General features: G+C 53.9%; 2 protein-coding genes across 2 annotated transcripts in view; both read left to right on the top strand.

The window, feature by feature from the left end:
- Positions 1-5,350: 5,350 nt before the first annotated feature.
- RPL22 (ribosomal protein L22) lies at positions 5,351-14,156 on the top strand. Its single transcript, XM_028108412.2, has 4 exons — positions 5,351-5,425; positions 7,243-7,347; positions 9,915-10,039; positions 12,327-14,156. Exons 1-4 carry the CDS (start codon positions 5,414-5,416, stop codon positions 12,469-12,471), a joined length of 387 nt encoding a protein of 128 aa, XP_027964213.1. The 5' UTR covers positions 5,351-5,413; the 3' UTR covers positions 12,472-14,156.
- Positions 14,157-18,810: 4,654 nt separating this feature from the next.
- The window catches only part of CHD5 (chromodomain helicase DNA binding protein 5), a 56,462-nt gene continuing 49,669 nt past the window's right edge, over positions 18,811-25,603 (top strand). The window contains exon 1 of the mRNA XM_088022631.1: positions 18,811-18,889. Coding sequence (XP_087878757.1) covers positions 18,811-18,889 — 79 coding nt within the window. The remainder of the gene's footprint in view (positions 18,890-25,603) is intronic.

Here is a 25,603-nt window from a genome sequence, read left to right on the forward strand (position 1 = left end):
TCTAGCCTCCCCTGCTTCCACTTTGCCCACCGCACTCCCTCACCCCCACCCCAGGAATTCCCCTCCGGGTGTCCTCTGGGTGACCTGCAGGCGACACCCCTTCCTCGCCGGGCCGCAGCACGGCTCGGGCATGGTGCTCCCGTCCATCCTTCCCAGGCCGGCGGCTGCGCCTCGCCCCGAGAGCAGAGGCGGGAACACCGAGGCTGGAAAGACCTGCGGGGGGCGAAGGTCCGAGGCTCTGACTGGCCCCCGCCCGGGACGACTGAGCCCGGAGCCGCGGGAGCGCCGCGCAGGGCGGAGCCCGAGAACCCTGACCCTGGGCTCCTCCGGGACGCGGAGGCACGCGGGCTAGACCCGCTCTCTCCCTGCGGACTGGGGCCGGGACGCGAGTGAGTCTGCGCGTCCCCATTTCTTCCACGGCCAACTGGGGGCGCCAGAGAGCAGCGGCCGCCCCTCCGCAGACAGCCGGGTGCTGGAGAGAGGGCCTGGGCGGGGGAGGTGGGGGTGGGGGTGGGGGTGGGGGTGGGCTGGGATCCCAGGCCTGCCTCTGGCCGGTTGGGGTCTCGCGGCCAAGTCACTGACCTCTCAGAGGTGAAGCAGGGCGCGCGAGTTTAATGAAGTGAAATGCGCCTACTAGGCTTCTAAATAATTAAGGTCCCCACCCCCATCACCAGCCGAGTTCCCAATAAGAAGGGGTGGGCTTGGGAGGGAGAGGAGGTTCTGAGCCTTTCGGGCAGGGCTCCCTCTGCTGTTCTTGGCCTGGCCAGTGCTTGTTTATCCCAGTGTTGTTTTCTAGAGTGCCTTCCATCTTCAGGTCATTATCAGCCTTCTCTGCACGTGTTATTCTGAGCTCTGGGAAAGCAGCCTCTGTCTCTGCCTCTCTTGAAAGCAGAGTCAAGCCCAGAGCCTGACCCACAGAAGGTGCTCTTACTAATCAGTTAGAAAAAGCTAGTAATTAATATTCAAGCTGGGTTTTGAAGGATGAGTAGGTGTTTGACAGGGGAAGAAAGGAAGTGAATTCTAGGGGTAAACCACCTGTTCTCTTAAGGGTCCTCTCTACTCCGGGTTCCATTTGTGCTCCAAGCAGCAATAACTGAAATAACAATGGCTAATGTTGTGGGCCAAGGTACTATTCAAAGTTCTTTTACTTGTATTAATTCACCTAATCCTGAACAACAGCCTCAGAAAGTAGAAAATGTTCCCCTAGTGAGTGGTAGAGCTGGTATGCAAAACTGGCGGAGGCTTTATAAATGAATTATGCAGCAGTTTCCCTCAGGAGGGGCAGTAGGAGGTGGATGTTCACTTTTTTTTTTAAAGATTTTTATTTATTTATTAGAGAGAGAGAGTGAGTGAGAGAGAGCACAAGCAGGGGGAGAGAAAGAGGGAGAAGCAGACTCCCCACTGAGCAGGGAGCCTGATGCGGGACTCGATCCCGGGACACCAGGATCATGACCTGAGCCGAAGGCAGCCGCTTAACCTACTGAGCCACCCAGGTGTCCCTGGATGTTCACTCTTAATAAGCAGGCTTATTTAATCCATCCATTCTTGTCTTCATCTGTTACTGAGCAGAGCCATGGGCCATACACATGGGAGGGAACACAGCACAAATAGACAAGTATAATAATGGCAGACTGTGGGGCGCCTGGGTGGCTCAGTCGTTAGGCGTCTGCCTTCGGCTTGGGTCATGATCCCGGTGTCCTGGGATCGAGCCCTGCATCAGGCTCCTTGCTCACCAGGACGCCTGCTTCTCCCTCTCCCACTCCCCCTGCTTGTGTTCCCTCTCTCGCTGTGTCTCTCTCTGTCAAATAAATAAATACAATATTTAAAAAAAATTAAAAAAAATAATGGCAGACTGTGCTAAATGCTCCAAAGAAAATTATCAGGATGATGTGAAGGAGGGCAGTTGGGAGGGCACACTAGGTAATCATGGGCAGAGAGGGGCACCGAGCCTGAGACCTTGCAGGACAAGAAGAAATCAGATACAAGAAAAGCCACAAAGAGTTCAAAGCAGAGGGAGCAACAGGTACAAGGCCCCAGAAGCTGGAAAAAATGTCAAGCCAAGTACAGTAGACCGATGTGTGCGAGACTCAGGAACTCAGGGTTGGGGTGGTGCTGAGGATGGAGGGGGTGGGATGAGGAGCATGGGTTTCAGTGTGGGGAGAAGGACGAGGGGTGGAGTGAGGTCATCGGGGTGAGGGTGGGTCTACTTGACCTTCTAGACTAGAGGTATCAAGGAGACCATTGGTTGTATGTGAGGCGTCTAGGGAGACTTGGGGAGTTATACTTAAAGGCATGATCTTGGGTCATAACAAAGGTCAAGTGCAGACAAAGATGAGGGGAGCTGTGTGCCCTGAGGCCCTTCAAGCCCAGGGAAGGGGAGGGAGCAGCAAGGAGATGGAGAAGGAGTGGCCAGTGAGGTGGGAAGAGAGCGAGGAGAGGGTCCCAGGTCCTGGGGTCCCGAGGAAGAAAGGTCAGCAAGGAGGAGGGAGTGACCCACGGTGTCAGATGCTGCTAAGGAAGCAGGAGGAGGTTGGAAACCTGACCCTGGTCCTGAGGAGGGGGACATCACCAGTGACCTTAGTGAGAGCTGTCCCCATCACCGGGGCGCAAAGGCCTGACCAGAGTGGGTTCAAGAGACGATGGGAGGACAGGGCACAGAGGCAACGCTTCCAAGAAGATTGGTGCAAGGAGATTGTCTTAGTCCATTCAGGCTGCTGTAACAAAATACCACAGACTGAGTGGCTTCAACAGCAGAAATTTCTCACAGTTCTGGAGCTGGAAGTCCAAGATCAATGTACAGAAGGATTTGGCTCCTGGTGAGAGCCCAGGGTCCTCTTCATGGCTTGTAAGTCAGCCACCTTCTCACTCTGTCCTCACAGAGAGAGCCAGATCTCAGGTCTTTTTTTTTTTTTTTTAAGATTTTATTTATTTATTTGACAGAGAGAGAGAGAGAGAGAGAGAGAGAGCACAAGCAGGGGGGAGGGGCAGAGGGAGAGGGAGAAGCAGGCTCCCCACTGAGCAAGGAGCCCCATGGGGGGCTAGAACTCACCACCTGGGGGTCAAGAGTTGCACGCTTCACCAACTGAGCCAGCCAGGTGCCCCTCAGGTCCATTCTTTCCCTTATGAGGGTGCCAATCCAATCATGGAGCCCCACCAAAGGCCCCGCCTCCTCATACCGTCACTTTGGGGGTTGGGGCTTCCACTATGAATTTTGGGGGGATGCATTCAGTCCATAGCAGGGAGAAAAGAAAAGGGGTGGTAACTGATGGGAATGTTAGGAGATCAAGAGATTGCCTTTCATTTTTAAAGATGGGAGATATAAAATAATGATTAATCCCCAAGTGTCAAGCTGGTCTCTGATGGGAACAAGGGCTCTTGTTCCGAGGTAACAGTGGGTGGGGTGGGATGGCGGTTCGTGGATGTTGCTGGGTGGTTAGATGTGGGCGTGCCTGAATACTCTCTTTGGATTGCTTCTTTGTTTCCAAAGAAAGAGCAATGGAGGGGCACCTGGGTGGCTCAGTTGTTAGGCATCTGCCTTCGGCTCAGGTCATGACCCCGGGGTCCTGGGATCGAGCCCAGCATCGGGCTCCCTGCTCAGCGGGAAGCCTGCTTCTCCCTCTCCCACTCTCCCTGCTTGTGTTCCCTCTCTCGCTGTCTCTCTCTCTCTCTGTCAAGTAAATAAATAAAATCTTAAAAAAAAAAAAAAAGAAAAGAAAAGAAATAGCAATGGAAGTCATCAGCTGAGAGAGAGGCTGGGGAAGACGGGCTGGCATTCTCACCAGAGGTGGCAAATAGTCACTTAGGAGAGGATGCTTGGATTGTCAGGCAGCCTCAAGGGCTTGCTGGGGTTGGGAGCTCTATCAGCCAGGAGAAAGCACACCAATTTTTTAATAGAATTTAATGTAAAGGATTGTTAAGTAGGTATAAAGACTGGTAAACTAGTTAATGGAAGGGGTGAACAAGAGCAGTAGCAACCGTAGGAAGCAGCTGCCACGCCTAGGGTGGTTTTATTAAAATGTAGGAGCTTAAAGGACGGGCCCCAGGGAGTTGATATCTTGGGGGGGGCGTCGTGCAGCTGGGTTGGGCTGGGGTCTCTGGGGAGAAAAAAGGAGACTGGTTCTCCATGTGTTGGAGTAACTGCAAACTGGATTCAGCTACTGTTTCTGGAATGTGCCATCCAATGGCCACTACCAGGATGAAGAAGCAAGAGTGGGTGACATTGACAGAAGAGGAACAAACAGGAAGCAAACAGGATGATGCCCCTCCAGCCCCTACTGAAAGAACACGAACGGCAGCAGCCTGCAAAGCAGGAATGTGGTTTGCAGGCAAGAATAGCAGGATGGGTTCGGTACTTGGTCACCGGGCACAAAAGGCCTGAGTTTAAGCCTAGACCAGTCAGTATGGTGTGTTTCCTCCAACTATTGTAAGCCAGGATTGGATTTCTGCCAGATGAGGACATTGCAGCCAGGTGCGTGGAGCACGCATGCAACTGAGTGGTTACAACAAAGGACCCCAGGATGTAACTGGTAAGGACAAGAGGGGGTGAGGATGGGTGGAAAGCAGTCCAGTGGATCGTAGGCCTGGGGATGAAGACCCCCCGCTACTCAACTTGTGGCGCATAGAACCCCACCACCAGCAGCATCTTCGGGGAGCTTGTGAGAAATGCAGAATCTCAAGCCACTGAGACCCACTGAATTGGAATCTGCATTTTGAGGAGATCCCCCAGGTGATTCCTGTCTACGTGCCAGCCTGAGAAAGGCAGGCACAAGAATTTTTGGAACTGGGAAACTACAAGGCACGAGCTGGAAAGCTAGGTGGTGACGATCGGAGGGTGGGCGGCTCGTATTTGAGATGGCGAAGGGGTCAAACTGGAGCGTGCACCTGCCTGCACCAAGGAGGGCTAGCCCTGGGAGATACCGCCCCTGGGTACCTGCTTCAAGGCTGGGCACTTCAGGTAGGAAGAAGCCAAAGTGCATCTCGGGCATTAGTACCCCAGGACCAGAAAGGCCTCACCTCCCCAAGTTGGTGGGTTCGACTCCCATTCCACTAGCTGGTGATACATGGTTTCGTGAATTTCCTTATTTCTTTTCTCTTTCCAAAACTTTCAAAAAGTAGAGCGAACCCCTTCATTTCTCTTTGGGCTCGTCCAGTCTGGCTCCCCCCCTCCGATCGCAGTGGGACAGGCCACCCGGCCTCCTTCCTCCCCCCTCCCCCCGCCCCGGCCTGCAATAGGACGGGCTTTGCATTCGGGGAAAAGCAATCGCTCCCCGAACGTACAGAACAGGACGAAATGGTGGCGGCCGAGGGGCGTGGCAGAGCTATTGGTACGGCCTGAGCCCTGCGTGCTCTGCGCGCTGCGGGCTCTTTGCGTCTGCGTAGTGCGCCCACCTCCCTTTCTGCCTCCGCTGCCGCCATGGCGCCCGTGGTTAGTATGGCTCCGCGTGAGGCCTCTGCTCTGGGGCAGGCACGTGGGCTTCGCTGGCCCGGCTCCTGCCCGGCTCGCACGGGACGACGCTCTGCAGAGTCCGGCCGGGGCTGGGCTGGCAGGCCGGCTGGAGCGAACCAGGGCCGCTCCGGGGCCCAGCACGTTGTGGGCGGAGGAGGCCGCGGCCTGGGGCGCGAGAGGAGCCCCGGAGCTCTCGGAGGCCGCGGCTCGGCCTCGGGCCCTTCTCTACGGCCAGCGGGGAGCTGGAGCGCCCAGGCTGCGGCCTGGGCCCTTGGGAGCCCGGCCGGCGTGAGGCAGCCAGGGTCTGGGCCTGGTTACCTGGGCGGAGGGCGGGGAGGAGGTAGGGGACCTGCCACCCTCGGGAGCCGCGCATCCGGGAAGCCTACGGCCGGGACTCGGGGGCCAGTGGGAAGGTGGCCTGGCCGGCTTGTTTTCAGAGAGAGGCTTGGGTTTGAGGACCCTCGCAGCGTCCGTGGAGGAACTTCGTTCCTCGGGGCACACCTGTGCGGACCCTATGTGGTCTAGGGCAAGGCCCGGCTCCATTCAGTTCCAGCCGGGCGGGCATCTGGCCGTGTGGCGCCCTCATGTCACTCCACCTGCAGCTCGCCGTCCTCACAGGTTGCGTCGAGCAAGTCGTATTCCTGCTCCCCCTTCTTTGTTGCGACACCCTTGTTAACATTTTCGGTTCACCTCACTTTCTGCCTGAGCAGGTTTTTAATGCCTATGCATTTGTATGCCTTTGGTTTAAAACCTTGATGGAAGGTTTGGAGCCCATTGTGGGCAGGTCCTTTCCTAGCTGATGTGTATGTGTCGGGGCTAGGTCTTACAGCAACCCTTTTGATCGTTACTAGGAAGAGACGTCTTGAAAAGAGATAAGTGATGTTTGCAGTAGCTAAATGTTTGAAAAGTTGACCCAGTCAGATTTTAGATGAAAGTCCTCTAAAACAGGAAGGGAGACCAGATGTGTTCTTGGAAAAGTCTTTTTAAATTCTGTGAGGCTTTTTGGAGTGGACGCATAGGTGGGTAGGTAAAGTTGTACAGATGCTTTTTTAGTGATGTTGGAGTTTGCAGAGGGAGGAGACTAATGGAAGCTTTGTGAGTAAAGGAGCTGGATCCTTGTAGGGTGTGCTCAGACTGATGGTTTAACTCATAACGCAGCGGTTGATGGTGTGTTGTAATTAGAACCTAAGTTTTAGCCTTATCTTGTCCCAACTGGCATAGATGTGTTGGTAGGACGTTCAGTTCCCTAGAAGGTAGGTGAGATAGGATTAAGGGAGAACAGCTTAACTGGATCGGGACCCCTAAGTCTGGAGAGTTAGGACAAGTATTCATTTCAGATTAAAATTGTTTCAGGTGTGCAAGACATTTGTATGCCTGCCCTAATCCCGGAATAAAGTGAGTGACGCTTCATTTTGGAAGTTTTATGGTAAATAAAAGGAAATGTTCCTTTTATTGTGGTTCGTAAGATAACAGACCTTCATGCCCATAGATTGGGGAGGCTGGAAAGTGTAAATGGCCCAAGAGTGCTAGAATGATGTGCCCTTCAAAAGGGCATGACTCCAGGCCCCGAAGCTTGCAGAACAGTATCTTGGGTATTGCCCCTGGACACTCCTGGGTAGAGCCCAGTGTCTGGGCAGGTTTCTTGCTTGGCTACCTGGCAAGGGAGCACAGCTCCACAGGTTTTGCATTTGTATGGGCTTTTCCATCTCAGGCATTTTTGGTTTTGTTAACTTTTTGGTGGTTGGGGGAGGGGCTGGTTGTGCCTTCATCTCTTTATCATTTGTGTACCTTCTTAGAAAAAGCTTGTGGCGAAGGGGGGCAAAAAAAAGAAGCAAGTTCTGAAGTTTACCCTTGACTGCACCCACCCTGTAGAAGATGGAATCATGGATGCTGCCAATTTTGTAAGTTACACCCTTGATGCCACTCAGGACAGTAATGAACCTTCTGGGATGTTGCTGAGAAAACCTACCTGCCAGAGCGCATTTCCGGTCTCAGGCTCATAGGCAGCCCTGCAGTTCTGGCTCTGTGCACAACCTTGGAACTTGGTCTGGTTATTTGTTTCCAAGTCTAGCTTTTTCTCATGTGTGTCAGTGGTGAGGAGTAAACATCAGTGCTAGAGAACTACCTCAGTTTCTTCTTCCTCTTTCATTTTGTTTCCAAAAATGAATTTACTTACAAGTTCCCAGGGAACAGCAAACTCCCCTGGACCCAGTGCCCCCTTTGCACTTGGGTGTGTTTAAGCATAAGCGTTGGGCCCTGATCCTCACGAGACGAGGGGTTGCCTCCCCTGGGCCTGACTGCTGGACAGATGGCAGCATTTCTTCAAGCTTCCCATCTTGTTAGGTATCAGAGCTGCAGTGTTTATGTTAAAATATCCCGCTTGCTGACTTGTGATTGGAGCTTGTTTTTTCCACACCCTGCTCGGTACTGATACTTTGCCCCTATATTTGGCCTCATCCCCCAATATTTTTCTGTTTCAGTTATATCTAGAAAAATTAACCTCAATCCCACATTTTGACTCTGCAGTGTGGTTTTCGCAGTTGACTTTTCCTATTCCGTAGCCACACCTGGGGGTTCAGACTTCTTGTGCAGAGCCTTCTGACTCCTCATTTGCTCCTCCTTGCCAAGATAATAGCATTAAAACAAGAATAATTTCAGGTGAAAAAACTTAAAGACTCAGCCTATGGCCACTAATTCCATTGAATGGAATTCCAGTAACCTCTTGTGTCCCTGTCCCCAGGAAGTCCCTGAATCGGCTCCTTAGTCGAATCGGCTCCTTAGTCTCTTCTTTTTGCAGTGACTTCTTATTTTCTCTGGGGCCTCTTTTCCCTCCTAACCTTTGTGGCTTCTTCCGGTTTGTGTCTGTGATGGCCCTGCCCTGGTGTCCTTTCCCTCTGCCTTCTCTACACTCACCTGTATATATGATTATTTTTCCTTCTAGAAGTTTCTGTAGGATAAAAAACTTGAGTCATTTATGAGTCTCAGATGCAAATGTCAGGATTTCTGACCTAGTCACTCTACCCTGTGCTCAGTTAACATGGTGTATTGGAAGATTTTTAAATTTTTATTTTGTTTTTTTTTTTTAATTTTTTAAAAGATTTTATTTATTTATTTGACAGAGAGCGAGAGCAGGAACACAAGCAGGGGGAGTGGGAGACCGGAGAAGCAGGCTTCCCGCCGAGCAGGGAGCCCGATGCGGGGCTCGATCCCAGGACCCTGGGATCATGACCTGAGCCGAAGGCAGTCGCTAAACGACTGAGCCACCCAGGCGCCCCTAAATTAAAAAAATATTTATTTATTTTTTAAAGATTTATATGTATTAATTTGAGAGACAGAGCACAGGCCTGGGGGGAGGGCAGAGGGCAAGGGACAAGCAGACTCCTGCTGAGCCTGGAGCCCCATGTGGGGCTCCATCCCAGGACCCATAGGTCATGACCTGAGCAGAAACCAAGAGTTGGATGCTTACCTAACTGAGCCACCCAGGCACCCCAGCGTATTGGAGTTTTTAAAGAGGATTATAGGGGTTTGGGGCTGAAAGGGACTTCATATCCTTGCAAGAGCAAGAAAACCAAACATTCCTTTTATTTTTATCTTCTTTCTTCTTTTCCTTCCTTCCTTCCCTTCCTTCCGCCCACTCCGGGGCGCCTGGGTGGCTCAGTCGTTAAAGCGTCTGCCTTCAGCCCAGAAGGCTGGGATTGAGCCCCGCATCGGGCTCCTTGCTCTGTGGAAAGCCTGCTTCTCCCTCTCCCACTCGCCCTGCTTATGTTCCCTCTCACACTCTCTCTCTTTCTACCTGTCAAATAAATAAAATCTGGGGGGGGGGGGGGGGAGTAGGCTCTGTGCATGCTCCACCAACGGAGCCAGCCAGGTGCCCCCAGAGTCCTTTTTAACAGAGACTCCTGAAGTCCATGTAGTTGGATGACCTGTCCAGCCTTCCATGGGGAACTAGCGTCTCTGGGCTCCTGGACTGCTGTCCGCGTGCTGTGCGTGCACAGGGCCCCTGAGCTGATGAAGAATTTGGGTTTCTGCACGTTTTGCTCCTTGTACCAGGTTAAAGACTTCTTCCTCTGATGGTACTGAGAGCAGTGCCTTATAGTTCTTAGGTTCAGAAGCTGTAGGTACTTTGTAACAGTTTGGCCCTAGGTTTCCTGTCTTGTCTTACTTTGGCTTCTCAGTCAAGCCTTTTGTATAAAGGCGCATCTGACCTTGTGTGGAAGCCGGCAGGTGTGTTCATGCTGGGATATTTTCATGTTCTACACGGAGATAAAGGTCAATAGTGCCATTTTCTAATTGCTCTTAGATTTCAGACCTTGTATTAATAGCTGAAGATTGGCTATAATTTTTTTAAAAGACTGAACATTTGAAAAACAACTCTTTGTTCGGTGTTAGGAGCGTAAAAACATACAAGGGTCTAATGAGTGGGTGGAGCTCTCACTTCACTAATTGATTGATTTGACGATTTCCACAGGAGCAGTTTCTTCAAGAGAGAATCAAAGTGAATGGAAAAGCTGGGAATCTCGGTGGAGGGGTTGTAACAATTGAAAGGAGCAAAAGCAAGATTACTGTAACTTCTGAGGTGCCTTTTTCCAAAAGGTATGGGACAGATGAGTGTGACCTGCCGGCACCCTAGCACTGTGTTCCGCCCCCACCCCAGAGGGATACTGCTGCCCCAAAGTCATTCGGGCTTTGCTGCAGCTGTTAATTCCTAGAATGGGGCCCAGTGCAAGGAGGCAGTGAATGAATGAATGTTATGGGGGTTAAAAGCATTCAATTTTTGATAGTTTTAAAAATTTCGTTTTTCACGGACTGAGGTATTTCAAGCAGTAGAGATGCTCAGACCTGCTTAGTATTAAAAATGAGAATATTGCTTCTTTTGCCTCTAGATCACAGTTGAGGAGCTTTCGTTTTTATTTTACTGAGGTGTAGTTGACATATAGTGTTGTATTAGTTTCAGGTGTCCAGCCTAGGCATTGATTTCTCTACCTTATTCAGTGTTCACCATAGTGTGCTTTCTTTTTTTAATTCTATTTATTTTCCCTGTAAGTGCTAGTATCATTGGGTGAGGACTCTGAGATCTCAGTGTAGACTGAAGCCATCCTTTTAATTCCTGTGGGCCTGTTTTCTGTCTAAGTCAGAGACCCCAGTTCACTTAGCCTGCGGTATTACACGGTGGTTACAAGCAGTCGGACCTGTTTATACCTGGCTCCTAGCCCAGAGCCAGCATATTCTTAGGAACTTTCAATCAAACTGAATCAAGTAGTCGGAAATTTGAAGTTGTATTAGGACAAACGGTATAGTTCAGCCTTTGCTTTTTAGCTTTAATTATTATTGGTCAAGAAATGACTTCCTATTCTGCCTGGCTCGAGTTCTTTTTATTTGTGCAGAAGGAGATCTGATACCATGAGAGACTGGTGCAACAATAGGGTCTCCAGGGCGTACAAAGCCTACAACTCTGGGCTTCCGCAGAGCTCATGGGGGAGATGCTGTGATCTTCGTGACCCGTTTCCACGCTTACCAACCTGGCGTGAGAATGGCTGCTAGCACCCCTTCCGTTTTCACAGATGCCTGTTTGTCTCTAGTGTGGGAAGACTGGAGCCTTCGTCTTCATCACTTTCCTCTCTCGGTGACGATAGTTTGACTGTCTTGTAGCGTTCTAGGTGTTCCTACTTGAGGACCTTTTCTTGTCTCCGAACTTCTGTAGCTTTTTCCCTAGTTTCTCGACGTTCTTTTATGACAAATTTTAAGCGACTGGAAATTAACCCCCTCCTTACCTGAATACTATGTGGTAGAAGAAATAAATGACAGAAAAGAATACTTTTTAGATGGAACGACCAAATTGATTTATTTTTATATAGGGAAAAGAGGATAGAATTGAACTGAGATCTTCACATCTTTGTGAAGATTGCTTTGTTGACAAGTAACACTGTTGAACAGAACAGTATTCATTTCTTGGAGATGGTGAGTCTGTTGGGGTTCATTAATACTTGGGTCCTTGCTCATAGGCCAGTTTCCCTGTGCATCTCCTTTAGTCCCCATAACGGTTGGAAGAGATGGTAAGTATCAGGAGTTTCATTTCATAGAAGGAGAAACTGAGGTTTGGAAAGGTTAACTTGCCCGGCAGTGAGTTGGCTTGGTGTTCTATTCCCTCTTCTCTTTATGGGTTTGGGAAGATGCCCCGGGGCCTCAAGAGTAGGCAGGTGAGAGAAGAAACCAGATCGTAGGCTTTGCGTAGAAGTTGGCATGTTGAGCCCAGAAGCCAGTTGCTGCATTGATAGAAACAGCGAGTTTTCTAAGCAGTTTGCTGTGGTGACTGCTTAGCCGTCTCCCAGGGCACAGCAACCACACTGAGACTGCGTGCTCTCACTTGCAGAGAGGGAGCAAGGGCAGGGCAGGGTGGCGGTCCTTTTCCCCAGGAGTTGGGTAGGGAGCGTCCCATCGTAGAAGTGAGCGTATACAGCAGCCCAAACAAACAATCCGATCATCTGAACAACCTCAAAAGGAGGTTCGAATCCACGAGGTGTGATGTATGGGAAGTACTTGGAGCTCAGAAACCCGGTGATTTCTCAATAAAAAGATACTAAGATTGTGTGCTGAATTGTTAAGTTACTACCATGATACCTTTCTCCAGTGGTCACTAAAAGCCACTTCGTAGGTGTTTTGCTGTTTAATGGACAACTTATATCTACTTTTCTGTTCTCATTTTTATTGCCGGTTTAGATGAAATGTGGCTGATATTTTTGGCCTTATCTTTGCCGTTTTTGAATGGTGGGAGAACACCCTGAATTGTAACGATTTGAATGCACAGGTTTCATAAAAGGCGCAGTGTTTGAGAATGCTGGGAGGCCCTGTGGTGGAGTTCTCAAGTGTTCTTTCTCTGCAGGTATTTGAAATATCTCACCAAAAAATATTTGAAGAAGAATAATCTCCGCGACTGGTTGCGCGTAGTTGCTAACAGCAAAGAGAGTTACGAGTTGCGTTACTTCCAGATTAACCAAGACGAGGAAGAGGAGGAAGATGAGGATTAAAACGCATTTATCTGGAATATTTTGTATGAGTTCTTAAATAAAACTTGGGAACCAAAATGGTGGTTTTCCTTGTATCTCTGCAGGGTGGATCGAACAGAAAATTGGAGACCGTAGTAAAAGCTTCACTTGGGCTGCCATTCACTTATTTGTAATTAGACTTTTTTCCTGCTTGAAAATTTTAGTTTTTTTGTGGTAAGAAAAGCAAAGTAAGAGGTAAGCTCCTTTAAGGGAACTGCCAGTGATTTGACCTTGAGCAAGTGGTTAAGGGTGTGGAAATGTGCGCCCTTCAGTTAGTCACTATTTTACTTCAAAAAGCGGGACAGTTTTATCTGGTGCTTTACTCAAAGATTCGGGTATACCATCGTCGGGACTCCTAGTTCATTGAGCAAAACCAGCGACTTCTTCAGGGTTCTCTTGCAGGAAAAAGGTAGTGTTGGTAAAAGAGCAGGGGTCTGGGGCATTTACTTCAGTTTTTGGTTACAAATTACTTGCACACAATGACTATGTTAATCCTTTTCCTGTAGAAATAAAATGTCCTTTGGCGCTGCTGCATATTCTCCTACGCTCCAGGAAAGAGTCCTGGAGGGCGGTTATGGAAGTCCCAGGTTTTAAATTAAGTAAACATGCACAAAACTGAATTTGTAAACAATCACGGTTTCTACGGCTCCGCAACGAACTGTCCCTCTGGCCCCCAGCAGGGGGAGCTGGAAATGAGCAGTAGTAGAGCTTCCAGAGATGGACATCTGTGCATCTCCCCAGGATCGCAGCCTTTTACGGGGTGGGCGCCAAGGAGAAGCGATCGAGGGGCAGTTCATGCTGAGGAGATGAGGGAAAACGACGTGCCCAGGGAATGGTCCCTTCTGTGCCATTTGGGCCATGGTTGGATTTAATGTCAAGTAATTCTACAGACTGACATGAATCAGGGCTAGATGAAAGTGGGATTTTGTTGCCTCACGTGCAGAGGCTAGAGATCTGTGAAAGGTTACTGAGTTGTAAAGAAGTCATTGTCGTGAGAGCGACTTTGAAAAGAGACCCTGATGCCTTATGGTGCCCTTCCGAAATCTAAACAATTCTGCAGAAATGTGTGCATTGTCTTAAAATTATAGTGTATGAAACCATGTTAAGGTTTGCCCACAGCTAATTTCCACACCTGAAATTCTTGGGGTCTGCTAGCTGCAAAGCTGGAAATTAAATGTTGGAGTCCTACCTTTGCTCCAAATTAACATTTGGTGCTTCTTGGATTGAATTTAACATGTTGAGTCTTTGCAATTTCATTTGTGGTAAAGGCTCTAGCAATTTCTATTTCTATGCAAATTTCTTGTAGTGGAATTGTTTGCATGTTTGTCCACCCTAGGGCAAGGAGAGGTTTCTTTCCAATGTAACTGAGGCATCAGCTGGTTTCTGTCCCTTACCATGATCATTAACTTTGTTAGTAAGTTTATGACCTGGGTTTGCAAATTGTACTTGTTTGTTGCATCGATGTTCACCTGTGGTGATTTTTAGTTTCATTGTAAAAATATTAACCCTGGGTGGAAATTAGCATAGAAGTTTTTTTTCTTTCAAACTACTTCCAGGTTTTTAAAACTTGTAATAAAATTGAAACTCATTGGTTTTTCTATGCCTTTTTGAGCTCTTGTAATTGAGTTTTGATCACATTTTATATTAAAGTGGCTAACACATGGCTACTCATTGTGGAAGGCTTTTTTTTTTTTTTTTTTGGTAAGCATTGGCATGTTAATCTATTTAGCAACATTGTTTTCCCTACTAATTGCTGTATGAACAATGACCTTGGTCTTCGTTAAGCCGGAGAAGAAAATGTGTCCTTCATTCCCATTTTCTTTACCTTTGTTGTGCCTCAGTGAGACTCTGGAGTTGGTCATAACTGAACTGTCCGTGTAGAATTTATTTCGATCCAGAGCTGAGAGGATAACTTCGCAAAGATGACTTTTTCTGATGGAAGCTTTGTAGTGGGAGACCTGAATTACTTTACACCCATTACATCTGGACCGCATTTAGACCACTTTGCTTTTTAGCTCTTGACTCCTGACCTACCCGCCTGATGGGAAGTATTCATGGCACAGGAAGAGAATGGGTGGGTCACGAAGAGCTTCAGGCTGAGGTGTACATTCACAAAGGTGGTGGCATAGGGAGGTGCTGCCGTCTAGTTCTTAGCTGATTCTGGTTACCAACACCATCTCTCGGCTAAAGATTTAGTATTTGCTGTTCTTTCAAAAGCCTCGGTGGCACCCGCCTTTCCCGTGACTTTCACTGGTGAAAGTGCTTTTTTCTGAGTACTGTTACCCTCCCGCCTCTTTGGGAAGAGCCGAGTGTTGAATACGTGGATCCTGTCTTCACCAGTGGTGCCTGGCAGAGGCGTTCAGAAACGCTTGTGCGTAAGAAGGCTGGAGCAAAGTGGGGGAGTGAGCCTATCAAACATTTCTTAAAAATTGATAAAAATTACAGAATGTTCTGGATATTCAGACCTCAGCCTTTTTAGAGGACACTTGATTTCTTGGAAGGTGATGACTGGTTCTGTCCCCTGGTCGTCACATTAACCTCCGGAGAGCTTGGAAATTGGCTTTGGCGGCCTGCTTTCATTTCCTTCCTCTAGTTGCCGTGGTCCTTCCCGTGACTTCGCCCTAAACTTGTCAAGTGTTAGAAGCAGAGCGTGGTTCAGGCTTTCCCTGTGAAGGGGCATACGCTTAAGATGTGTGGGTCATTGAGGAGACGGCAGATTCCACAGTAGCAAGGGGAGAGACCTCCTCCCCTTGGTAGCCTTGGACAGAGTGGGGCTGGCTGGGGTCAGAAGCTGGGGAGAGCCTGGGTGGGGTCCTGCTGGAGGTGTGGGCTGAGTTGTAAGGAGCCTCTGTTCTTTGGGGTAATAAGCTGTGGAGGTTACTTCCCTTTCGGGAAGGGAGGAAGGTGAGGGAGAGGCCTGGTCTGTGGGATCTGCCCTCCCAGCAAGGAGGTGGTGCTGAAGGAAGCAGGTAGAAGGCTGCCTTTTAAATGATGCAATCATGCTGCTTATCTCAGGGAACCAAAAACTTAAGATTTTGTAATCTAGACATTTTCCTATCTTTCCTATCTTTGGGAGGATCTGAGAATTCACATTCTTTTTTTCTTGGCTATTTCTGGCCAAGCTAAAACAGTCTGTTAATGCTGTGCTGACCAGCTGAGTTAAGCTGATACTGTACCTAGAACCGAGAAAGAGCCCCTAAGATGACTTAAGGCTTATACAGGCACTTTCTCAGGTTCAGGGCCATGGCCCAGAGGTCTGCCTTTCTGAGAAGCCCCTTCCTCATCCCCAGCAACCCCAAGTGATTTGGGTTCGGGTGGGGCACGGCCCGCATCTTGAGAAACAGGCGCCACGTACAAGGGAGATCTTGGTGCGTAGAGGATGTTTGCCATTCACTTTAGAAGATGCTGTGACTCTGCCCGCGATGCAGTCCCCGGAGCAGAGTTCTGACCTGCGTAGCTGCTGGGAGCAGTGTGGGAACGGGGGCTCCACTTCACAGAGCCGTGAGGTGGTCACGATGGGGCATGTTGGTAAAAAGCGGACCTCAGGCAGCATTAAGGGCTGCCTGTATGAGAAATTCCTGTAACCCAGGGATGGAGACTGATAGGGGTGTGTGTGGAAGATAAACCACTTACTGCAACTCTGCTCTTGGAAAAGCAGTTTTTCCTTGGTGCTTTCATAACCAGTATATTTAAAAATACATATTTTGATTTTGAATCGTCCCTGGAGTATAATTCCAAGCTCTGTGATCAGCCAACAGGAGCATCTTGTCTCCCGAAACTGTAACTTTAATGATGGGTTTGTTCTCAGCATTGGAGAGTTCACTGAATTTTCACCTTTGTAGGGACTGCTTTTAACATCAGACCTTTTAAGTTCATTGTCACTATTGTTAATAGTTTGGCAATAATCAGAGCTCTCCTTTAACTATTACTGGCGATTTCTAGTAAAAAACCCATTTATTTATGCCGTTCCAGGGTTTGCTTCGTTTTGCTTTTGGTCAGTAAGTAGGGTGACTGAGCTGCGGCTGTGAGCAAGGTGGGAAGGCCAGAGAGGGTTAGGATTGTGAGCGCCTCCACTCTTTGTTTCCAAGTCAAGCAGGTGGAACTGTTCTTTTTTTGAATGATGTCTTGACTGTCTCAGCCTCGCCTTGGCAGTTGGACCCAAGGTTAAAGGTGTGTGCCTGAGGTGGGGGCTTTCTGGTGATGGGAGGTACTGTAAGTCAACGTTTCTCTCAAGTGGGACAGAGAAGCTTTGGAAGTGTCCAGACCTCTTCCGGCCATCTGGGGGTGGGGGAGCTGCTGAGGGGTGGACAGGTTTGGTGGTGCTTAGGGTTTTTTCCTGGATGGTTAACATTCAGAAAGAATTCTGGAAAGAGCAAGGCAGCCTTGCCAGGGACAATGCAGGCCTGCTAAAGCATGGTGATTTGGTGCCCCTGTGGCTAGATGCTCAGTGATGTGAAATACAGCCTTAGACCCAAGAAGCCCTTTGCTTGCTTAGCCCACCTCCCTGCTGCCTTTCCCTTCACCCTTGCAGGCCGGCCTGCCTTGGGATGCTTCCAACCTCTCTCTCTCTCTAGTGTGGTTTAGAAGTGATCTGGGAGATAAAGGGGACTCCCGGCACCCTGCACTTTGATCCAGGAGGCTGGACAGACCTGCCTGTGCCCAGAAATGAACGAAGACCAGCTTTTGTTCAGGGCTTGCTGGAAATTCATTTGGATGGGAAGGGGGAGGGAAAATTTACTTCACATCTTTCCAACTGCCCTAGGCCATCCGTGGCCTTCTGGCCACAGCTTGGATTCATCATGGCTTGGATGGATCGTGGTCACCTCGCCAAGAGGTCTTGCTTGGGGGTGCCCTCACCAGGCAGTCACAACTCACCTGGTTCCCCAAAGGCCCCAGGAAAGGGAGAGCCCTCTTGCTGATGTCAGGGTGCTAGGGGTTACTGGTGAATGCCGGCCAGGATGGGGCAGATGTTCAGCCAAGCCCGGAGGGGTCGGTGCCAGCGAGGAGACCCCAGTACCCCCCTTTTTTGCTTCCTGAGTCAGGCAGACCCTGTGGGTCCCAGGCAGCCACATGGGTCTCCAGGGGGTTCCCCCAAACGTGTCTGGCCCGAGGCAGAAAAGTAAGGGTACCCTCCCTTTATTGGCTCTTTTTGGGTTAGAGGGCTGACCATCTTAAGGGCCACTGAAACTTTGATCTTCTCAGAGTAGCTTTAAGACCTCCTGCAGCCCGGACTGGCCGCCCTCATTTAAAATTCCAGCCTTGCTCCCAAGGGCTTTGGCCTCCATCTTCACCTTAAACAACTGAGGGCTGTTGGTGGAGGCTCCTTACTGCTCTGCGACAGGTGTCGCTTCTGAGCGGGAGTTTGGGCACAGAGAACGCAGAGCCGCATCACCCCCAAGGGCTCTGGATGTGTTTAAACCGGACCCGCCTGGAGGGGCGTTTTGGAAGAGGGCACGTGGGCGGTAGGAGCGTGGTGCCATGGGGTGAGGGAGGAGCCAGCCTGCATGCATTTTTCTGGAGGAATCAGACCTGGTCTCCAGAGCGACCCTTCCCCAAGTGCAGAATACATTTTTCTTCTAATCTTTCTAAAGGGCCGAGCCAGGTGCGGGACGGCGAGGTTCTCTGGGCACGTGAGCAGAGTGCTGGAGCTCGCGGCTCGCCGCCCACGGGACCCCGCCTCTGCGCCCGTGGGGACCCCGGGGCGGGGCGCCTTCCCGGGAGGCGGTGCCGTAGGCAGCGGGTCCTGCCGGGGCTGCGCGGGGGCGCGTTCCCCGCCTCCCACTGGGCCCGGCTCGCCCGAGTCTCCGCTGCCCGCTCGGCCGTCGGGTCCCTGGGCGCGCGGGCGCCTCGACGGCTCCCCCTGCCGGAGCGCCGGGTGCGCCCGCCTGCACCCGGGGCTCAGGACTAGTCCCCCCAACTTGTTCTCCGCTGTTAACTAGTCGCGCTGCCGGAACGATGGGATGGGGTTGCCACAGCAACAGACTGGACGTCACAATCCGGGCATGTGTGCCGCCCCCCCGCCGTGCCGCCGTGCCGCCGGCGCTGCCGCCGCCACCCTCGGCCGGCTGCGGGACTCGGGCTGCGGGGCGCGGTGGGCGGAGCGGCCCGGGCTTTGCGGGGAGCGGGGCGAAGGCGGCCGAGAGGAAGGGGGTCGAGACGGGGGGGTGGAGGTTTGGGGGGGTGGGGGGGCAGGCGGCCGCCATCTTCTCGCCGAGGCCGCCTCGCCCGCCGCGCGCGCCCGTCCGGCCGCGCACGGGTTAAGGCTGGCACCGCGCCCGGCGGGAGGGGGGGCGCCCACCTCCCCTCCCCCCCGCGCCGGGCATGCGGGGCCCGCTGGGCACCGAGGAGGAGCTGCCGCGGCTGTTCGCGGACGAGATGGAGAACGAGGACGAGATGTCAGGTGAGCGGGGCGCCGGCTGCGCCCGGGGTCGGGCGGCGGGGGGCTCGGGGCCCGGCGGGGCCCGGGGCCGGACCGGCGGCGCGCAGGAGAGGCGCCCGGGCCGCGGGGCTGCGCTCCCGCCCTGCTGGCGCCGTGCGGCCAAGGGCGCGGGGCTGGGCGAGGCGCGCGGGCGGCCAAGGGCGGGGTGCGGTCGGGGCTCCCCGGGCCGCGGCGCGGACTAGGCGCCGGCGGAGGAGCGCCGGGGGCTGCGCCGGGCGCCCGGGCGGGGAGGGGGCGCGGCGCCGCCGGCTCAGCCCCGCGTGCCCTTGAAGGGGGCGGGAATCGCGCTTGGCTCTCGGCGCCGCGCACCCCGCGCTGTGGACCCGCGCCGCGCGCCCCTGGCCTCGCGGGGGCAGGCGGGACCCGGCCCCCGCCCGTCTCGGCCCCAGGGCGCGCTGGGTGGGGCCCGGAGCGGCTCGAGGACTGGCCGTGCAGGGGGACCCCGCGAGCGCCTTGGCTGGGGCGGTTTCCCTCCAGGCCCGCGAGGGCTCCGGGCCGGGGCGCGCGGGCTCGGACTCCTGCTCCCCTTCCCGGCCGCGGGGTGCTGGGACCGCCTCTCGCAAACACTTTGCCGGGGCGGCCGGCGCCTCCAGCCCGAGATCGCCCGGGGAGTGGCGCTCCCAGCCCATCGAGCTTTGGCCACGGGCCTGACGTCCAGGGCCGCCGCCCCAGCCCCTTGCCGTCCCTCTCAGAATTCAGCATAAACAGGGCTTGTGCATCAGGGATAACCTTGCAAGGATCATTCTTTAGTTAACTGCTCACCATTTGTTTGGGACGGTTCTCCTCTTGGCACAGCAGGGCAGGGCCTCACCCTGTCAACCAGCCTCCCTCCCTCCCTCCTTTCTGGGGGACTCTTAGCTTCCCGGCACCAAGTCTGTGGCCCCTCCTGGGCTCCTGAGAGACTTGTGGGAGGTCCGGGGGCCCTCCCGAGCCCAAGAATATGCACTCTGGCCCCAGGAGTGCCTTGGAGGGAGGGCGGATGGGGCATTCTGCAGATTGGCACCCCCAACTCCTGTGTGCAGGGATGAGAGGGGGAGGACCCAAAAGGCAGCAGCTCCCCCAGCTGCTCTGAGTCTTCCTGGAGGGGGGATTCCCACCAGGTGGCCCCGCCCACTGGGGGGGGCCTCCTCCCCACTTGTTTGCTTGCTTCAACACTGTGACTAGGACTCCTCCAGAGCCTGGCCTCACTCCGCCTTTCAGTCTGGCCAAGTTTGCAAAGAGGGCTGCTCCAGTTAGGGGAGTGGGGGTGAGGTGGTCCCTTATGGGAGGGGTTGCTTGGACAATAGTTGACTGTTAGATCCCTGGGTGCAAGAAATTAGGCCCATTTCCTGGGAGGGAACATAGAGGCCCAGTAGAGACACTGAAACCCATGGCTGTTTTCTACCCAGGAGGCTGGCTCCCCCTAAGCTGTTCTCTGGCTTCCTCAGTAATTCCCAGTGGTGCTTGGGGTGTGGCCCCTTTGTGGCACTGATGGGGCAGTGGACAGCTGAACATGCCTTAAGAGGCTTATTTCTGGGTCTTCACTGAACCCCTGATGGGGTCCCCTGTCCGCTTTCCCCACCTGCTCCGGCTCTGCCTGTGTCAGGGCTCAGAGCATGGGGAGGGTTGATGGGCACCTGTCTCACTCTATTTGGGCCAGAGGGGTTCGGTCTCTGTCATAGTCACCTGCTCACTACCTATTCTCCCTGCTTGTGCCCATTGTTCCAGGGCAAGGTGGGGAAGAGGGGTGAGGTTGACCCCAGGGCCTCTGGGAGCAACCCCAAAGCCCTGCAGAGAGGCGGTCCTGCTCCAGCCCCTCTGGTCTGGGGATTGCAGCCTCCTCCTTCTGCAAGGCTAGATGTCCTGAGCCTTCCCAAGCTCCCAGCTCCCTCTCCATGTCCCTGGCCCAAGGCTCTGTCCTCTGCCTCTGGTGCACTTCATAGCCTCCTAACTAGACCTCGCTGACCACCCTCCACTCAGTAGCCAGGATCACCTTTGTCAACACAAGTCAGGCCCAGGCTCCCACTGCTTGGATGGATAGATGAACTCCTCTTCTGTTCCACCTGCATCTACCCCACCCCGCCTTGTTCCCGAACTGCAACCACACTGGCCTCCTTGATGCTTCCGGACCCCCCAAGCTCCAAGCTCCATCCTGCCCTTGGGCACTGGCTGTGACCTCTGTCTGACCCGCTCTTTCCCCTGCTCATAGCTGCCTTCTTACTGTCCTGTAGCTCCAGCCCACACATCTCCGTGGGGAGGCCCTCCTTGTCCTCCTGGCCCAAGCATGGCCCCACACTCCCCCAGGGCCATTTTAATGCTTTATTTTCTTGGCAACACTTCCTACTCTCTGGAATATTACCGCCAGCTCACTTCTGTGTCTCTGGGCTCCCCCCTCGAGTGTGACTCCTTTGATCACCCGCTAGGCCTGGCACCCGGCACCGTGGGTACTCAGGAGACGGTTGTGGTCTCCATGTCTGAAGGCTGGGGGTCCCTAGCTCACCCCTGGCCTCTGGGCACAGTGACAGCTTCAGCCCAGGCCTCGTGTCTGTCCCCAGGTGCCGGCCCCCTGGCCCCCTGGCCCTCCATCACAGCTGCTCTGCGGCCCTCGGCCTGAGCTCGAAGCTGTCACCTGCTCGGACCTGGCGCCAGCTGATTCCAAAATGGCGCAGTTTGCGGCCCGAGGAGCTCATGTGTTGGGAGTGCTCACACTAATTTTTAAATCTGCAGCAGTTGGACTTGTCTCGTCAAATCTTTCTTTCCATTGTGCCCCACCCTCCCCTCCCCTCCCCCAAGCAGTGCTCTTCTTCCCCACACCGGGCTCGGTGCGGCCAGCACTCGGCACTGAGGCAGGTGGGCGAGCCTGCTTGGAGGAGGCGGGGTGGGCGCCTGCCTCCCCGGCTCAGGGCCTGGCAACTGCCAAATCCCACTGGGAGTGTGTGTGTGTGTGTGTGTGTGTGTGTGTGTGTGTGTGTGTGTGTGGCGGGGGGGCTGGTCAAAGTGAGGGCTCCAGGCTCAGATGGATCCTGGCTCTGCCGCTTGTTAGCTGACTGACCCTGGGCACGCTCCCCAGCCCCTCTGCCTCAGTGTCCCCACTTGTGGAATGGGGATATAGCATCCGCTACCTCACAGAGGGTTATTGTGAGGACTAGTGAGACAGTGCCTGTGGAACATTTAGGTCACAGTGCCCAGCACATAATAGGTGCCCAGCAAACTGTGAGTGCTGTAATTAGCACCATCCAAGGGTGGGCAATTGACCTGCCTTTCCCAAGGAAATGCTTCTGGGACTTGCACCGTCATCTAGTAAGCTGGGGGGCTTGGGAGCGTGGGCTGGCGGAGGGCTGGGAGTGTGACCCCCGTGCTGGGGCTGGGGGGAGAGAAGGCGGGGCTCAGTGCCCCCCCCCCCCCCCCCGCCTTTTCCTTAAACTTCCCGGACTGGTTGTCCCCAGGCCATCACTTACAGCCAGAGGGCTGGGTTTTCCGGAGCCGGTGAGCCCCGCCTCTCTCCTGGCCAGGCAGTGTGACCACTCTGACCCCAGAGTCACTTGACTGGCCCGTGTCCCCCCTGCCCAGAGGACTGGCCCCAGTCATGTGAGCATTTTAGGCTTCCTGTAGCCCAGGAGCCAGGAGGGAGTGATAGCCATGATTCCCAAGGTTCACACCTTCTTAGCTAACCCCACCCTGTGGGGAAATGTGGGTTTTGGGGGTCCCAGGGAGCCTGTATTTAGTACTGTTTGCTGGGAAGAGGGAGGCAAAGTCACCAGCATGCTTTGCCCAGCGCCTTGGCCTGTGGGATGGTCACTTCATTCCAGACTGAGCTATCATTTCATCCGTTCATTCAGTCACCAAGCCTCCTATGAATCCACTCACCCATGTATCTACCCTCCCACCTAACAGCTCTTCATCCAACCGTAAAACCAACCAACCAACCAACCGTACACCCACCACTCACCAGCCAGCCATCCTGCCCACTCTCCACCTTCCTTCCTTCCTTCCTTCCTTCCATCCATCCACCTCCCAACATAGAGCTGTTGAGTATCGTCTCCAAACCAGGTACAGAACACAGTATGTGGTCTCTAACTTACTGGGGATTTTGCAGGTAAAACTTTTGAGGCTTTCTCCCTTCTCTTTGGCTCTGTCCTTATTTCTCTCTCCCTGTCTCTTTTTCTCACTCTGCCCCCATGTCTGTCCCTCCGTCTGTCTCTTTCCAAGTCTGTCTTCCCTGAGTGCTTGGCTCTGCTTCTCTCTCTCTTTGGCAGTCCCTTGCTTTCCCTCTTCTGCCTCTGCCTCTCCCTGACCCTCAGCTGTGTCTCCCCATCCCCTCCCTCCTTGCTTCTCTTTCCTCCCCCTCGCCCGTGCTCTGGGTTTGCAGGGGGGCCTGTCCCTGCTTGCCCTGGGTCCCTGTCCTCCTCACCCTCACTCGCTCCCTGGCCTCAGTCCCTTAGGGTAAAAGCCTCACGTCTCGCTGCCCCCCACCCGCCTGCCCAGAGTGCTCAGAACTGATGCCTCCTTTGATGAGACGCCAATGAGGTGATGTCTGGGTTTTGTTAATGTCATAAATAAATTACTGTTTCTCTCTTGGGCGGGAGTACTGACCCCCCGTTATCAGCAGAAGGCCTGTGGTGTAGGGGTGTTCCAAGGACTGATGGGAACCTTCGTCTTGGTGCCCCCCTTTGGCCAGCCCTAGAGAGGCCTTGAGAACCCTAGGCTCAGCAATGTACAAACTGGAGACCCCCACCCTTTGCCACCCCTCTGGGGCCCTGGGCTCTACCTGCCATCACCGAACACTTACTGTGCGTCTCACGACTTCTAATTCTCCATCACCCTGTCAGAAAGGCATTGCTAGGCCCATTTAAGGATGAAGAAATGGGCTCATCTGGCAAGGGATTGGGGGCAACCTGCCAGGAAAGGGTGGTGGTTTGAGGTCTGTGCTCCCCTGTCCCCCCCTCCTCCTGGCCACCAGGTGATCTTGTCCCCTGCTAGGTGGTGGGTTGGAGGTGGAGAACAGAAGGAGCCCCCTCTGCGAGTCCCGGAGGGGATGGTGCATGTTGGGCTGGGTCCCCATCGTGGGCAGATTGGCCTGCCATTCTGGGACAGGGCTCTTGTCCCTGCCCCCGGCTTGGGCCCCCAGATCCCTCGACCACCCTCAGACCAGAGGACTTAGCTTCTCCCTCCACAACCACATTCTTTCCTTTTGCTCTGATCACGTTGTGTCCGCAAAGCTCCCTGGGGGGCTGTGTTCTTGCCCAGAGGAGGGGGCAGGAGCTGGGCAGAGCAGAACCTGCTCTGGGGCTGAGCATATGGTGGACGAGCCCTCACCCTCTGAGGGACGCTGTGGGACTTTCCAGACCAAGGGCCGGCCTGGGTCACCTTGGTGTCCAGGGTGAGGCCTGAGCTCAGCACACAGGCCGTGTGTGCTGTTTAAGTGCCTGCTAGGTAAATGTGGGGGGAAGTCTGAATTCTGGGGGGGGGACCTCGGGTGCCTGGAGAGGGGCAGGGGTGAGGACCACCTGTCCGTGCCCCACCCTGGCTCTGCCACCTGCTGGCTGTGAAGCTACGTGGGTAAGTCAGGAGCCCTCTGAGCCTGTTTCCTTCTCTGCAAATGGGGGTGATGGTACCACTTCTCAGGGCTCCCGAGTGGAGTCGATGAATTGATACAAATTAACATCCGCTCCGAGCGCAGCGCAGGTGACGAGTGGGTACTTGCGCTGTGAACAATGCGCTACCCTGAGAGAGACCTTCCCAGCTCCCTGGGGCTGCAGCTTTCAATGGCTCAGTGAGGCCAGCCTGGGGGTCCCCCAGGGCGGAACCGGGGCCTGTGCAGGGAGCCAGGGAGAGGGCTGTGGGTGAGCTCAGGAAGAAGGAGCAGAGGTATCTCTCTTTGCCCCTCTGTCTCCACCCCTCTGTCCCCCTGACTGTCTCTTGTCTCTGAAGCAGCTCCCCCTGCGCCCCGCCCCGCCCCCCCCCCCCCCCCCCCCCGCCTGGAAGCTCAGGAGGTAGCAGAGACAACAAGGCTAATGGGTCCTAATTATAGCCCAAGTTGGATCGATGGAGCCTCGGGCCTTGGAGGGGCAGGGCTGGTGCGGGAGGGCACTGCCGGGTGGGCCAGGGGGCTGTGGGGGCGCCCAGGAGGGGCTGGGCGCTGGCGGGGCAGGGAGTCTTGGGGCTGCTCTTTCCTGGGACCCTCACCCCAGGGCGGGTGGGATCCCACCTTACCCCGACTGTGTGCCCCGAAGAGAGGGCACAGGGCTGGGGGCTCGGGGAACCGCTGAGGGGCCCTGGGCAGGGTTGCTTGGCTGGGACTCTCCAGGTCTGGTTTTAGAACGCTCAGAGGCTGTTGCAGAAGAAGCAGGAGGGGGAGATGGGGCCAGGGTGAAGACGGTGGGGGGGGTGTGGGGGGGAATCAGGAGGTGCCGGGAGGGAGTGGTGTCACAGAGCTCAGCCCTGGGGTGTTCTCAGGGCTCCCAGGATCTGTGCAGGGACAAGAAGGGTCTGTCAGAGATGGGGAGTGGGCAGGGTGGGGTCCCTAGCCTGGTGTGCCAGCTCTGGAACCTTCCCGGAGGAGGGATTTAATCAGGCAGATGGCCCTGGGCCATGAGGTCTTCTGGGAATGGAGGGGGGGCTCTGTCCATGGGCAGAGGGTCTGGGGCTTTATCCTCTGAGGCTCGTTCTGGGCGTGGATTAGGGCTAGAGTGTGGG

This window comes from Eumetopias jubatus, unplaced genomic scaffold, assembly GCF_037043125.1.
Source record: "Eumetopias jubatus isolate StellerSeaLion01/CBP00866 unplaced genomic scaffold, mEumJub1_p1.0 scaffold_4, whole genome shotgun sequence".
Lineage (NCBI taxonomy): Eukaryota > Metazoa > Chordata > Mammalia > Carnivora > Otariidae > Eumetopias > Eumetopias jubatus.